This window comes from Microcaecilia unicolor, chromosome 1 (genome assembly GCF_901765095.1).
Source record: "Microcaecilia unicolor chromosome 1, aMicUni1.1, whole genome shotgun sequence".
NCBI classification, from domain to species: domain Eukaryota; kingdom Metazoa; phylum Chordata; class Amphibia; order Gymnophiona; family Siphonopidae; genus Microcaecilia; species Microcaecilia unicolor.
In genome coordinates, this window is record NC_044031.1 from 673,238,599 (window position 1) to 673,252,193 (window position 13,595).

Below are 13,595 nucleotides of genomic sequence, written 5' to 3' on the forward strand. Positions count from 1 at the left end.
CCTAATTAACGTTTTTTAAAAAATTGTACTTATAAATAGTAAGTCTGATTGTTAAGTACCTGATTCTCATAATATGATGTCTGTTTTGGTGGCCCTTATAGGTGAAAACATCTCTGCACGAATACAGGAAGTACCTATAGCCAGCCCATCCAAATGACACAATGATTTAAAATGTAGAATAAATTAGTACTCTAACCGATGAAACCAATGCTTCCTCTGTATACGTTCGTATGCTGCACAAGCCAGCATGTTTGAGTGCACTAGATGACGGCTGCGCGGGGAAGAGAAAACAAAGGCTAACCTGGTCGGCTTCAACATTTTGACGTCATTCCTTCTTCAACGTGCTTGGTCCAATTTACCTTTGCAGGTCGGGACCCGCCCCTTTTGATGCGATTTCCTGTTTCCGGCAGTAAGTTAGCGCGGGACTCGTCTCGGAGCGAAAGACGTTGTTGTGTGCAAGGTGGCGGGACGCTGGAGAAGGGAAAAGGGCCGGTTACAGGTGACCTGAAGTTGGAAGGTAGGACCTGGGGGTGAGGAGTTTCAAAATGAGTGCGAGAAAGGTGCTGGGTTGTGGATGGGGAGAAGAAATTCTGGCCAAGGGAGAGATGGTGTACTGTGGAGGAGGGAAGCGAATCGGTCCTTGGTCGCGTATGACGAGGAGTTCTCGGTGTGTGAGTGTGAGGGCCTCAAATGCGTGTGACTGACTTGGCATCTGCAGGAGTGGGGAGTTGCAAATGTCAGAATGGTAGCAGTGACAAAACAGTGCATCAGAAAGAGACTCTCCTCATCGCTTTGGTGGAGCCGTTATCTTACTGATTGCAAAGTAATCAATAGCTGATAACACTGCTTGAGATAAATGGGAATACTGTCGTCGTCGTCCCCCCCCCCCCCCCCGTGACAAAACTTAGACCCGTCAGTTTTGCAGCTGAAGTTGTGTTTGATTTTTGAAAGATTATTGCTTAGAGACTAGGTTAGCTTAACTGGTTTGCCCGAACCGGTATCAAGATGATCTGTTCAAAACAAAATAGCAGACCTTCACTGTTCTTTCTCCCCTTCCCCCTCAAAGTGAGAACTGTTGTAGTCCTATGACTTATAATTAAATTTCTAATAGGGCTTCATTCTGTGGTTAATGCACCAGTATATCTTGAGTGACCCACATTTGAGCTTAGTCCTGTAGTAAACAATAATCGACTTATAGCACAAGCATGCAACTGTTTTAAATATGAGCTTTTGGTTATAACTTTTTTTGTTGTTTGTTTACTTACAATCCTTATGAAAATCCAGAAAAAATCTTGAGAGTGTTGTTCTAAAGGACTGGCAGCAGCAGAAACCTCGGTATCTACCTTCCAGAGTACAGAATAACATGGGGACTGAGACAGATTTTGTCCCCATGTCATTTTCTACTTTGAAGCCTGTTAATGAACTGGAGTGTTCGTTTGATGTAGATGATGATATTTAGATTTTTGGAGGGGAAAAACAAATGTGCTGGCTACAACTAGCAAAATTTGCATAGAGGATCCTGTACATTCCTGCTACCAGCGCATCTAAGAAGACATTTTCTATTGCAGGAAGGACTGTGGAAGACAGGAGAGCTAGATTGAATCTTGAGGTTATTGATGATTTATTCATCAACAGATTAAAAAATATCAGTGCTTCATAGGACATATTTGACCCCCGCTAGGGCATACAGAACGGGTTGTATTTTGTACCCCTGGACAATTTAATAGGGTAGATTAGGATTCCTTGGGGTAGTAGAAGTCAGCTATTGTTGGGCTTGGAAGGGTAGAGAGTGGTGATGGTGGGGTTATTATAGTTGTTAGCTTCAGTATATCCAACTATCAGCACTTCATGAATAGATAGCATAAATCATTTAGATCTTTTAGATAATTCTCAAATCTCAAATGACCTCAGCGATGTCCGTTGCCATCATATTTATTGTAATGGCAACGATACAACATCAGACATCTTCATCGGTCCTCTAATCAATAGTTCAAAACTTCTATTTTTAGTTTTTAATTTTTAATTCAACTTAGCTTTCAATTTATCGTTTAAAGTCCATCTGTCTTCAGACACCGGGGGATCAAAGGCCCGACATATGTTTCGCCCGAGACCGAGCTGTCTCAAGGGTCTACCCCTGCATATATAGAAACAAAACATGTTACTCCCATGCAGATAAACCCCGCAATCTTCTAAGGGAAAACCACAGGGAGAATATTATTATAGCACTTACCCTATAAAGTATTTTAGCGTCAGCTCTGCCCTACAAATTACGAACAAAGATGGCGCCGGCGTTTTTGCTACAGATTTAAATATCCCTTCCTAGTGACGTGCACAGCTCCTCCCCCTCCATTCTTATTGGATGGAAACTACACAAGCGATGCCCAATCGAGCTCGCTATTCAAACCATTAGGGTGTACTGTCTCTAAAGAAAAAATATACCACTGTTCACGAAAGTTTAAGATCTTAGCAACAGATCCTCCTTCCCTTTTATCAACAATTTGTTCAATAATCCTCCACCTTAAATCCTCTACCCGATGTTTCATTAAAAGCCAGTGTTCAACCAAGGGAGCTTGGAGATTCTGGGTATGTATACGGGATTTATGCTCTGTAAGACGGATCTTAACAGGTCTTGAACTCCTCCCTATATAAATCAAATCACAGGGGCACATAATAGCATATATCGAATTTTTAGTCTCGCAGGTAGTAGATACAGTAGATTTCAAAATTTTATTCTTGCCTGGAACCACCCACGAACCACCTGAAATCGTCAAAGGGCACCACTGACAATGCCCACACATTCCATGATTTCCTCCCATTCGACCTGTTTCCATATCGAAAAACTTATTAGATCCTAATCGCTCCCCAATAGATCTACCTCTGGTATATGATATTATTGGTCTTTCTACAAAGCAAGGGTATAATTGAAGAATGTGCCAGTGTGTTTTAATAATCTGAGCTATTATTTGACTAGTGTCCGTGAAAGGTAGTACACAAGTCAAACTATCAACCTCCTCACTATCATTATAATATAAATAATTTGAATCAGAGACAATGGCAGGCCTTGAAAAGCCTTATGAATGAATCATCTATTGTGGTCTTAAGAGCAGATAAAGGGGGTGCAACGGTAATCTGGGATAAGCAGCAATATTTGACTGAAGCTAATAGACAACTGAGTGATCAGGTGGCATATAGGAAATTATCCGAAGATCCTATGGAGGCTTTACAAACCCGTATTAAAGGGTTAGTAACAGATGCTTTGAAGATCAATATGCTTACCTCCAAAGAAGGGAAATTTTTGATTGAGGAATATCCTCAAACTCCCAAAATATATTTCTTACCAAAAATACATAAATGTGTGGTCTCACCACCGGGTCGTCCGATAGTCTCCACCAAGTCATCAGTTTTGGAACCGCTGTCTATTTTCATCGATGTATTTATGAAGAAGGAAGTATCTGAAATGAAATCTTTTTTGAAAGATTCTTCACATTTTCTGAGAGTACTTGAAGAAATTGATGAAATATCTGCTGATACTATATTGGTGACATTGGATATAGTGTCCCTTTATACGAAGATTCCTCAACTAGGAGCTTTACAGATTATTAAAGACGTGGTGGAAGCACGATCTGGACCCCAACGGATATCATCAGAGTTTATTCTTATGCTGGCAGAATTAGTAATCTCGAGCAATTATTTTTGGTTTGATAAGAATTTTTATTTACAAACTGAGGGAGTAGCGATGGGGGCTACTTTAGCCCCATCCGTGGCCACTTTATATATTGCTCAGCTAGAATCGAAGAAAATCTATGACTCTCATTTTTTTGAATCAGTACCTATGTGGAAACGTTTTTTAGATGATATCTTTTTTCTATGGACTGGGTCAGAAACAACTTTGCGGGAATTTGTAGAATGGTTAAATACATTGGATGCTAATATTTCTTTCACTATGTCATCTAGTAAAACAGCTATTGAATTTTTAGATTTGTGGGTATACAAGAAAGACAATAAACTTCTAACATCTCTGTATCGTAAACCGGTTAGTAGAAATACATTTTTGCAATTTGGGAGCTTTCATCCCTATCATTTAAAGTTCAATCTTCCAGTAAGCCAATTTTTGCGGATCAGGAGGGTTTGCTCTTCTGTTGAAGATTTTAAAATTCAATCGCAAGATTTAAAATCTAGATTTCTTGCGCGGGGGTATCCCCACGCTGCTGTTAAAAAAGCATATATTAGAGCTAGATATGCTTATAGACCATGGCTTTTGATGGAAAAGAATGATAGTGAGGAGGTTGATAGTTTGACTTGTGTACTACCTTTCACGGACACTAGTCAAAGAATAGCTCAGATTATTAAAACACACTGGCACATTCTTCAATTATACCCTTGCTTTGTAGAAAGACCAATAATATCATATACCAGAGGTAGATCTATTGGGGAGCGATTAGGATCTAATAAGTTTTTCGATATGGAAACAGGTCGAATGGGAGGAAATCATGGAATGTGTGGGCATTGTCAGTGGTGCCCTTTGACGATTTCAGGTGGTTCGTGGGTGGTTCCAGGCAAGAATAAAATTTTGAAATCTACTGTATCTACTACCTGCGAGACTAAAAATTCGATATATGCTATTATGTGCCCCTGTGATTTGATTTATATAGGGAGGAGTTCAAGACCTGTTAAGATCCGTCTTACAGAGCATAAATCCCGTATACATACCCAGAATCTCCAAGCTCCCTTGGTTGAACACTGGCTTTTAATGAAACATCGGGTAGAGGATTTAAGGTGGAGGATTATTGAACAAATTGTTGATAAAGGGAAGGAGGATCTGTTGCTAAGATCTTAAACTTTCGTGAACAGTGGTATATTTTTCTTTAGAGACAGTACACCCTAATGGTTTGAATAGCGAGCTCGATTGGGCATCGCTTGTGTAGTTTCCATCCAATAAGAATGGAGGGGGAGGAGCTGTGCACGTCACTAGGAAGGGATATTTAAATCTGTAGCAAAAACGCCGGCGCCATCTTTGTTCGTAATTTGTAGGGCAGAGCTGACGCTAAAATACTTTATAGGGTAAGTGCTATAATAATATTCTCCCTGTGGTTTTCCCTTAGAAGATTGCGGGGTTTATCTGCATGGGAGTAACATGTTTTGTTTCTATATATGCAGGGGTAGACCCTTGAGACAGCTCGGTCTCGGGCGAAACATATGTCGGGCCTTTGATCCCCCGGTGTCTGAAGACAGATGGACTTTAAACGATAAATTGAAAGCTAAGTTGAATTAAAAATTAAAAACTAAAAATAGAAGTTTTGAACTATTGATTAGAGGACCGATGAAGATGTCTGATGTTGTATCGTTGCCATTACAATAAATATGATGGCAACGGACATCGCTGAGGTCATTTGAGATTTGAGAATTATCTAAAAGATCTAAATGATTTATGCTATCTATTCATGAAGTGCTGATAGTTGGATATACTGAAGCTAACATCTAGGATTGTATGTTTTCCAACAATCTTATATTATTAACAGCCATTTTGGGGGTTATTATAGTTGCACATTATTATTTTCTATTTATGATTTATAAACAGTTGCACAGCATATTGTTCCATTTTATACTTTAACAAAAAGATTTAAATATAAAATCATAAGTGTTTGAGGCTTCTTCAGACAAGGACAGAGCCTACGTTAATGGGGTGGGGAAGGAGACTGGGTCTGCATGGATGGAGACAGGGCCGATGGGGATGGAGGCAGGGCATGCGTGGACAGGATGGGGATGAAGATGGGGCCTGATGGGATGGGACGGGGACAGAGACAGGGCCTGCGGGGATAGAGACAGAACCTGCAGGGATGGGGACAAACTTTGTTCCTGTGTCATTCTCTACTCCAGAGTTCTAGTCTGGAGAGTAGCACCCTTGGAGGCCAGTGCACAGGGTAAACAGAGGAAGGTGGGGATGGCTGCATTTTGTTAACTTGTGAGTGGTATTCAGTGGGCTGGTCTGTCAGTTATTTAAATGTGCATCCTGTATAATAATACACACCTCCAACGTTCTAACCTGCCTGGGACTGTGGCTCCCTCGGAGGTGGTCTTCTAAGCAGACTAGAACGCACTGACGTCAGAGACGTTAGTGACAGCTGATTCCAAGGCACGTGTTTCCCTACTTCCTCCCCCTGCCTGGGAATCAGCTGTCAGCCGTGCCGCTCCCTGCCACTTTGGAGCAAGTGGCAGGGAGCGGGGCAACACAGACACCCCCCCCCCTCGCCGCATCACCAAACCACCCCTCCCCCCCCCCCCCCCCGATGAACATCAACACCCCGGCCAGGCAGGGGGAGAAGTAGGGAAACACATGAGGCTTGTGTCCCTACTCCTCTCCCTGCCTACGAAACAGCTCTCAGTGCCCCCCCCTCGGCGCATCAGCAAGCCCCTCCCCCACGGCACATCACCCAAGCCCATACACCCCCCCCCCCCCCCCGGCTACACCAACCGCCTCGCCACCTGCAGCCGCCAATACTAACACTGTCCAGCAGGATCCTGCTTCTCCTGTTGAGCAGCAGCGGCCTGGACAAAAAGAAAAAAAAAAAAACATTTGAAAGCAGAAACTGTGCTCTGTAGACAGCCAGCTGGCATTGGCTGTCGTCTCTGCAGCCGCTCCTCCTCTCCCCTGAACGTCACTGCCCCTGGAGGAAGACCCCGGAGGAGCGCAGCGACGTCACGGGGGAGAGGAGGAGTGGCTGCAGAGACGACAGCCAATGCCAGCTGGCTGTCTACGGAGCACTGTTTCAGGTTTAAAATGATTTCTTGCTTTTTTCTTTTTGTCCAGGCCGCTGCTGCTCAACAGGAGAAGCAGCGGCGGCTGGACAGTGCTAGTATTGGCGGCTGCAGGTGGCGAGGGGGTTGGTGTGGCCGGGGGGGGGAGGTGTATGGGCTTGGGTGATGTGCCGGGGAGGAGGGGCTTGCTGATGCACTGAGGGGGGGGTAGGGGCTTTGGTGATGTGCCGGGGGGAGGGGCTTCGGTGATGCGCCGAGGGGGGGGCTCTGGAACTCAAGAGGGAGGGAGGGGAGATTACCTTGCTAGCGCCCGTTTCATCAGTTTCGGAAACGGGCCTTTTTTACTAGTATTACATAAGAACATAAAAATAGCCATACTGGGTCAGACCAATGGTGCATCTAGCCCAGTATCCTGCTTCTAACAGTGGCTAATTCAGGTTACAAGTACCCGGCAGAATACCAAATAGTAGCAAGATTCCATGCTATCAATCCCAGGGCAAGCGTGGGCCGCCCCCCCCCCCCCCCCCCCCCCCCCCCCCCCCCCCCCCCCCCCATCTATCTCAATAGCAGACTATGGACTTTTTCTCCAGAAACTTGTCCACACCTTTTTTTAAATCCATTTATGCTAACCACTGTAACCACATTATCTGGCAACAAGTTCTAAAGCTTAATCTTTTTGTGCATTTTAAAAACAGTCCTACCAAGCATAACTTGGAGTTGGGAAACATGTCAGGAGGATTTACTTTAGCCACCACAGTATGAAAACAAGGTTGACTCGTCATGTCCAACACTCGTTACTAGGGAATCATCTGGCCTCTTTTTTAGTCGGTCCTTTTTTTTTTCTGCGACTCATAGGAACCCTCTTTCCTTGAAAGGAGGGTTTTAGTAGATTTCAGAGTGCTTACCGTGTACTGATTACTAGGGGGATTTCTTCCTAGAGATTTCATTTTCACATGCTTTCAATGATGCTTGTCATCTCCTCTGAAGGAAGGTCTGTGATGTTTCTCTGGGCTTTTTGGTTTGCAGACTAGGGAAGAGAGAAAACACCCTGTGGCTAGAGGTTACGCTTGGGTGGAGAGTGCCAAAGAGTTACACAGAGAGAGGAGGCAGAATCTGAGTACCTTAACGGAGGAGAGCCACAGACCCCAGTGGGGGTCGAACCAGCCACAAAATGTCAGACACGCTGGAGTACAATGATATATACCAAGAGGTGAAGGGATCCATGGTAAGAAACTGGGTCTCTCTTTTGTTCCCAGTTAGGATCATGGAGGGTAGACAGCAGGTCTCAGTGGCAGACATGGGGAAGAAAGATTCCATACAGAGAGGACCCTTCCCACCTCTGGTTCCTTCCTTTCTTTCCTCTTGTAGTATACATCAAATATGGCTAAAGCCATGTTTATGTAAAGAGTGCTTCATTTATTCTTTTGTACTTTCTGTCCTTATATATTCTTGTCTGACTCCTCCCCCTTTCTGATGCTCAGGTTGCTAATTCCACTGATGTTGAATACGTAGAATGGAGTTTTTACCTTCTAGATCACTGGTTCTAAACCCAATCCTCGGGACACACCTAGCTAGTCAGTTTTTCAGGATATGTACAATGAATATGCATGCAGTAGATTTGCATACAATGGAGAGAGGGCATGCAGATCTACCTCATGCATATTCATTGTGGATATCTGAAAACTTGACTGACTGGGTGTGTTTCAAGGATTGAGCCTCTTCTAGATAACTCCTCTCTCCTGCTTAAATCACAGGGCATAGATGCCACCAGATGGAAGGGTAGGGATTAGCTGCTCCAGGAAGATAGAGGCAGCAATGATTTCCAGTAGTAGAAGGGATAAGTTACTGTGCTGTAGTGGTGGTGGGGGATTGGGGGAAGATTTGCTCTCTGTTTACACGGTTTCCCACTTGTCTCCCCATCACAGAATGATGGCCGCCTTCGCTTTAATCACCAGGGTGTAATCTTCAAGAACAGCAAGACAGGAAAGGTGGACAATATTCAAGGCTCAGATCTCTCTGAGGGCATTTGGCGCAGAGTGGCGTTGGGCCATGGCATTAAATTGATGACCAAAAATGGACACGTTTATAAATATGATGGCTTTCGAGAATCGGTGAGTACCTTCTGGGGTTAGGCGATGTGAAAACCCAACATTTGGGGTTACACTTCACTTCTTGATAACAAGTCTTTAAGCTGCCTGATCTTAGAACAAAGCATTAGTCTTTTATGTACAGTAACAATGTAGCTCCATGTGAAGGAGGACAAGCTGAGCTAGTAAAGCATCCCATAAAGCAAAGCATAATACGTTTATCACCCTTCTGTTATGGTTCTGATGTGAATGTCAGCAGGAGCTGTTTAGAGAGCTGTCCTGGAAGGTAATGGGAGAAGAGCACAGCCAGAGATGCTAAAACATTTGGATGGGATTCAGAACTCTCATCCCAACACAGACTTGTTATACCGTCGTCCATCAGACACTATCTTATCGGTTTACAAAGTAGCAATATAACAGAAAACAAAAATATTATACAATCAATTTGATAGAGGAGGAAAAAAAATTGAAAGCAAGAACTCCATTCTGTGTGTAGAAAAGGGATAGTGGGAGACAGAGAAAAGGAGTTGCTGTGCATCAGGGGCGTATCTGAACTGCGGCGGTAGGGGGGGCCAGGGCCAGAGAGGGGGGGCACATTATAGGCCCCCCCCCCCCGCCGCCGCCGCCGCCGCCGCCATTGCCGATCCCCCTCCCCCCAGCCGCTGCCATTGCTAACCCTCCCCCTCCGTTGCTCGCCTACCTTCGCTGGCGGGGGACCCCAACCCCCGCCAGCCGAGGTCCGCGTCCTCCTGCCGCTGCCGGCTGCCTTTGGTCCTTTCATTCTTCCATTGAAGCTGGCGCCGACGAAAAAGTTTCTTTTGAATCTGACGTCGCTGCACGTTGCACGTTGTACGTGCAGGACGTCAGACTCAGAAACAATTTCTGAGTCTGACGTCCTGCACGTACAACGTGCAGCGACGTCAGACTCAAAAGAAACTTTCGTCGGCGCCAGCTTCAATGGAAGAATTAAAGGACCAAAGGCAGCCGGCAGCGGCAGGAGGACGCGGACCTCGGCTGGCGGGGGTTGGGGTCCCCCGCCAGCGAAGGTAGGCGAGCAACGGAGGGGGAGGGTTGGCAGCGGTAGGGGGGTCCAGGGCGAAATCTGCGGGGGCCCAGGCCCCTGAGGCCCCACGCAGATACGCCCCTGCTGTGCATTCCAGATATCTCACCCACTCAGTGATGCATTCTCTGATCTTACTGGGGAAAGAAAAAGGGAATGGTTATGCAAAGACATCCTCAAAAAGAAAGGTTTATAGGCTGCTCTTGAATTTAGGTAGAGTTTTCAAATTGTAAATAGGTTGAGAAAGTATTCCATAATTTTGGACCCCCTACACTGAAATTGTAGTCTCAATGTGATATTTTAATATACTTAAAATTAGGTACTATCAGTAGCTGTTGCTGATTTTATCTGAGCGTATAGACTGGTGTGTAAGGGATTAGTTGGCATGATAAGAAAATAGATCCAGATTGAAGTATCTTGTAGACTTGTAGTATTATTTTGTGGGTGATGCAATGTGATAATGTGATATAGGCAGCCAATGGGCTTTTTGAAGTAATGGGGTCACATGATCACATTTTTTGGCACCATTAATAAATTTGATAGCGGCATTCTGAATTAGCTGACGGTGACAAATATCAGAAACCCTGATTTCTTGATAAAGGGCATTACAGTAGTCCAAGCTACTGATAACTAAGGCATGGACTAGTACGTGAAGGACAGGCTGATGAAATATGTTTATATAGAAACATTGTTTAGAAAATTAAAGTTGTTTCAGTCTATAATGCATCTTTTGATTACAGGAGAGATATGTGGCTGAAAACCGAGCATACTGTCCAATGTGACTTAGCGAGGAGATCATGGAGACGATAGTATCTAGCATGAGAACAAGTGATAAAACAGTTACTTGAGTGTCTTCTGAAGTAAGAGTCTTGGATTTTGCTGGATTCAGTATCACATAATTACTTGAAATCCAGAGCGAAATAGATTTCAGTTTTGAGTTGCCTGTATTTCAATGGGATCTACACCATAGAAAAATGAAGGCAGATAAAGACCATAGAGCCTATCCATGCCATCTCCCTATCACTCTCTTAGAGATCCTATGTACTTGCCTTAAGCTTTCTTGAACTCAGATACTGTATTCGTCTCCATCACCTCCACCAGAAGGCCGTTTCACAAATTCACCATCCTTTCCCCGTTTTTCCCTCACTGACCATAGGCTTATCTTTTTACATGTTTCATATTAGCATCTTGATGTAAATTGCACTAGTTGCAAGCTAGCATTTAATTGTTGTAAACCACACTGAACCCTGTGGGAGATCTTAGCAGTATATAAGCCCTAGTTTGATTTGATTTCCATGAAGAAGTATTTCCTTGGGTTACTTCTGAATCTATCCCCTTTCACCTTCATCCTATGCCTCCTTGTTCCAAAGTTTCCTTTCAATTGCAAGAGCCTCTCCTCCTGTGCAGTTATACTACATAGGTATTTAAATGTCTCTGTCATATCTCCCCTCTCCTGCCTTTCTTCCAAAGTATACATATTGAGATCTTTGTCTGTCCCCATATGCTTTATGACGAAGACCACTGGCTGTTTTAGTAGCCACCTTCTGGACCAGCTCCATCCAGTTTATATATTTTTGAAGATGTGGTCTCCATAATTGTACACAATATTCTAACTGAGGTCTCACCTGAGTCTTATACAGGAGCATCATCACCTCCTTTTTCCTTTCCCCGTGCACCCTTTTAGCTTTTGCTGTCGCCTTTTCTACCTGTTTGGCCACCTTAAGAGCATCACATACGATCATAGCCAAGTCCCACTCTTTAGTACACAAAAGTTCTTCACGTCCTAAACTATATCATTCCCTTGAGTTTTTACAGTCCAAATGCATGACCCTGTGTTTTTTAGCAGTAAATCTTAGCTGCCAAATTTCGGACCATTCTTGAAGTTTTGCTAGGTCCTTTCTCATATTATCCACACCATCAGGGGTGTCTACCCTATTGCAGATTTTGGTGTCATCCACAAAGAGGCAAACCTTACCAGACAGCCTTTCAGCAATATTTATTATAAAAATGTTAAAAAGAACCGGCTCAAGAACCAAAACTTGTGCACACCACTGGTAACATCTTTTTCCTCAGAGTGATCTCCATTTGCCACTACCCTCTGTTGCCTTTCACTCAACCAGTTCTTAACCCAGTCAGTCACTTTAGGGTCCATACAGAGGGCACTCAGTTTATTAGTCGTCTATGCAGAACCATGTCAAAGGCTTTTCTAAAATCTAAATACACCATATCTAGTACTCTCCCTTGATCCAACTCTCTGCTCACCTAGTCAGAGAAATTAATTATATTTGTCTGACAAGACCTGCTTCTAGTGAAATCATGTTGCCTCAGGTTCTGTAATCCATTGGATTCAAAAAACTTTAGTATTCTCAATTTTAAAAGTGTTTCCATTAATTTACTTACCACAGAAGTCAGACTTAATGGCCTGTAGTTCTAAACCTCTTCCTCCTTTTGTGGAGAGGGATCAAATCTGCTCTTTTCCAGTCCTCTGGGACCACTTCCGACTTTAGAGAAACATTGAAAAGGTCAGCCAGTGGAGCTGTCAGAACTTCCCTAAGTTCCTTCAGTACGCTTGGATGTATGCCATCTGGCCCCATCGTGTTGTGAACACAGTCCTCTGAAAATCATTCAGCAACTACCACACCTCCATTCTTATTTGTCTTCTGTGGTCCTGCTCTCTCAGCCCTTCAGCTGTGAACACAGAACAGAAATATTTGTTAAGCAGTTCTGCCGTATATTTATTGACTTCTACATGTTCTCTGCTTTACCTTTGAGTCTCACACTTTTTGCACTTCCTCTTATGACTAACATATCTTAAAAAAAAGAAATCTTGTCCCCACCATTTAATTGGTTACATGTTAAAATTTGGAGGTCATCAGTATACACATATAGTATAATGTCTAAGAACTGTAACATCAAAACAGATGTCAGGAAAACATTAAACAAGGTGAGGGCCAAGATGGAGCCCTGTGGGACCCCAAATAAACAACTGCAGACCTTCCAGAACACAGTGGCCAGGTTACTACTTTGATGCTATCACTTCACTCCTTTTTTTAATTTCACTGGCTTCCCGTTCACTACCATTTCTTATTTAAAATTATTTTTCTGACACACAAAGCCTATTATCAGTTAGCCTTTCTATCTCTTCTTTAACTATATGCCATCATGTTCCCTCTGCTCATTATATTTCAACTGCCTGATCTTCCTAGTCCCAAGATAGTGCGCTTTGAATCAACCTGTCATTCAGCTTTCTTTTTCCAAAACTTTGGAGCGATGTCCCTCTTGTCTGTATCACCACCTAAATTTTAAAACATTGCTTAAAACCCATTTTTTCAATATTCTGTCGATTCTAGCAGGAGCCCTGACTTTATCTTTAAAATAGTATAGGTGACCAATCTTACTGCTTTGATTAGATATTGTGGGTTTCTTTTTTTAATTGCTGCATGTGCCTTGGTGTGTGTGATGTTTGCTCTCGTATTTTGCATTTGTTGTTCCCTTTCATAATTTGTTTTGCTTTTAGAATTGTAAACTGCCTAGATCTGCATGACAGTGTTTGTGGTATAGCAGGTTTTAATAAACATAACCATGAGAGAGATTTCGAAAGAGCAGTTTGCCAGTTCACCAAGTAGTTTCTGTTTGTAAGATATCATCGAAACCAATCAAATGCAGTCCTTGAGATGCCTATGTCACTTAAC

The 13,595-nt window shown here is 43.3% G+C and overlaps 1 protein-coding gene across 5 annotated transcripts in view; it reads left to right on the forward strand.

Moving 5' to 3' along the window:
• Positions 1 to 395: 395 nt before the first annotated feature.
• SSRP1 (structure specific recognition protein 1) overlaps positions 396 to 13,595 on the forward strand; it is a 55,698-nt gene continuing 42,498 nt past the window's right edge. For 4 of the 5 annotated variants that reach the window (XM_030187500.1, XM_030187509.1, XM_030187517.1 and 1 more), the window contains exons 1-3: positions 396 to 517; positions 7,783 to 7,981; positions 8,682 to 8,867. In XM_030187500.1, coding sequence (XP_030043360.1) covers positions 7,928 to 7,981; positions 8,682 to 8,867 — 240 coding nt within the window. In that variant the 5' untranslated portion in view covers positions 396 to 517; positions 7,783 to 7,927. The remainder of the gene's footprint in view (positions 518 to 7,782; positions 7,982 to 8,681; positions 8,868 to 13,595) is intronic. The other variant, XM_030187534.1, reaches the window with a different exon arrangement.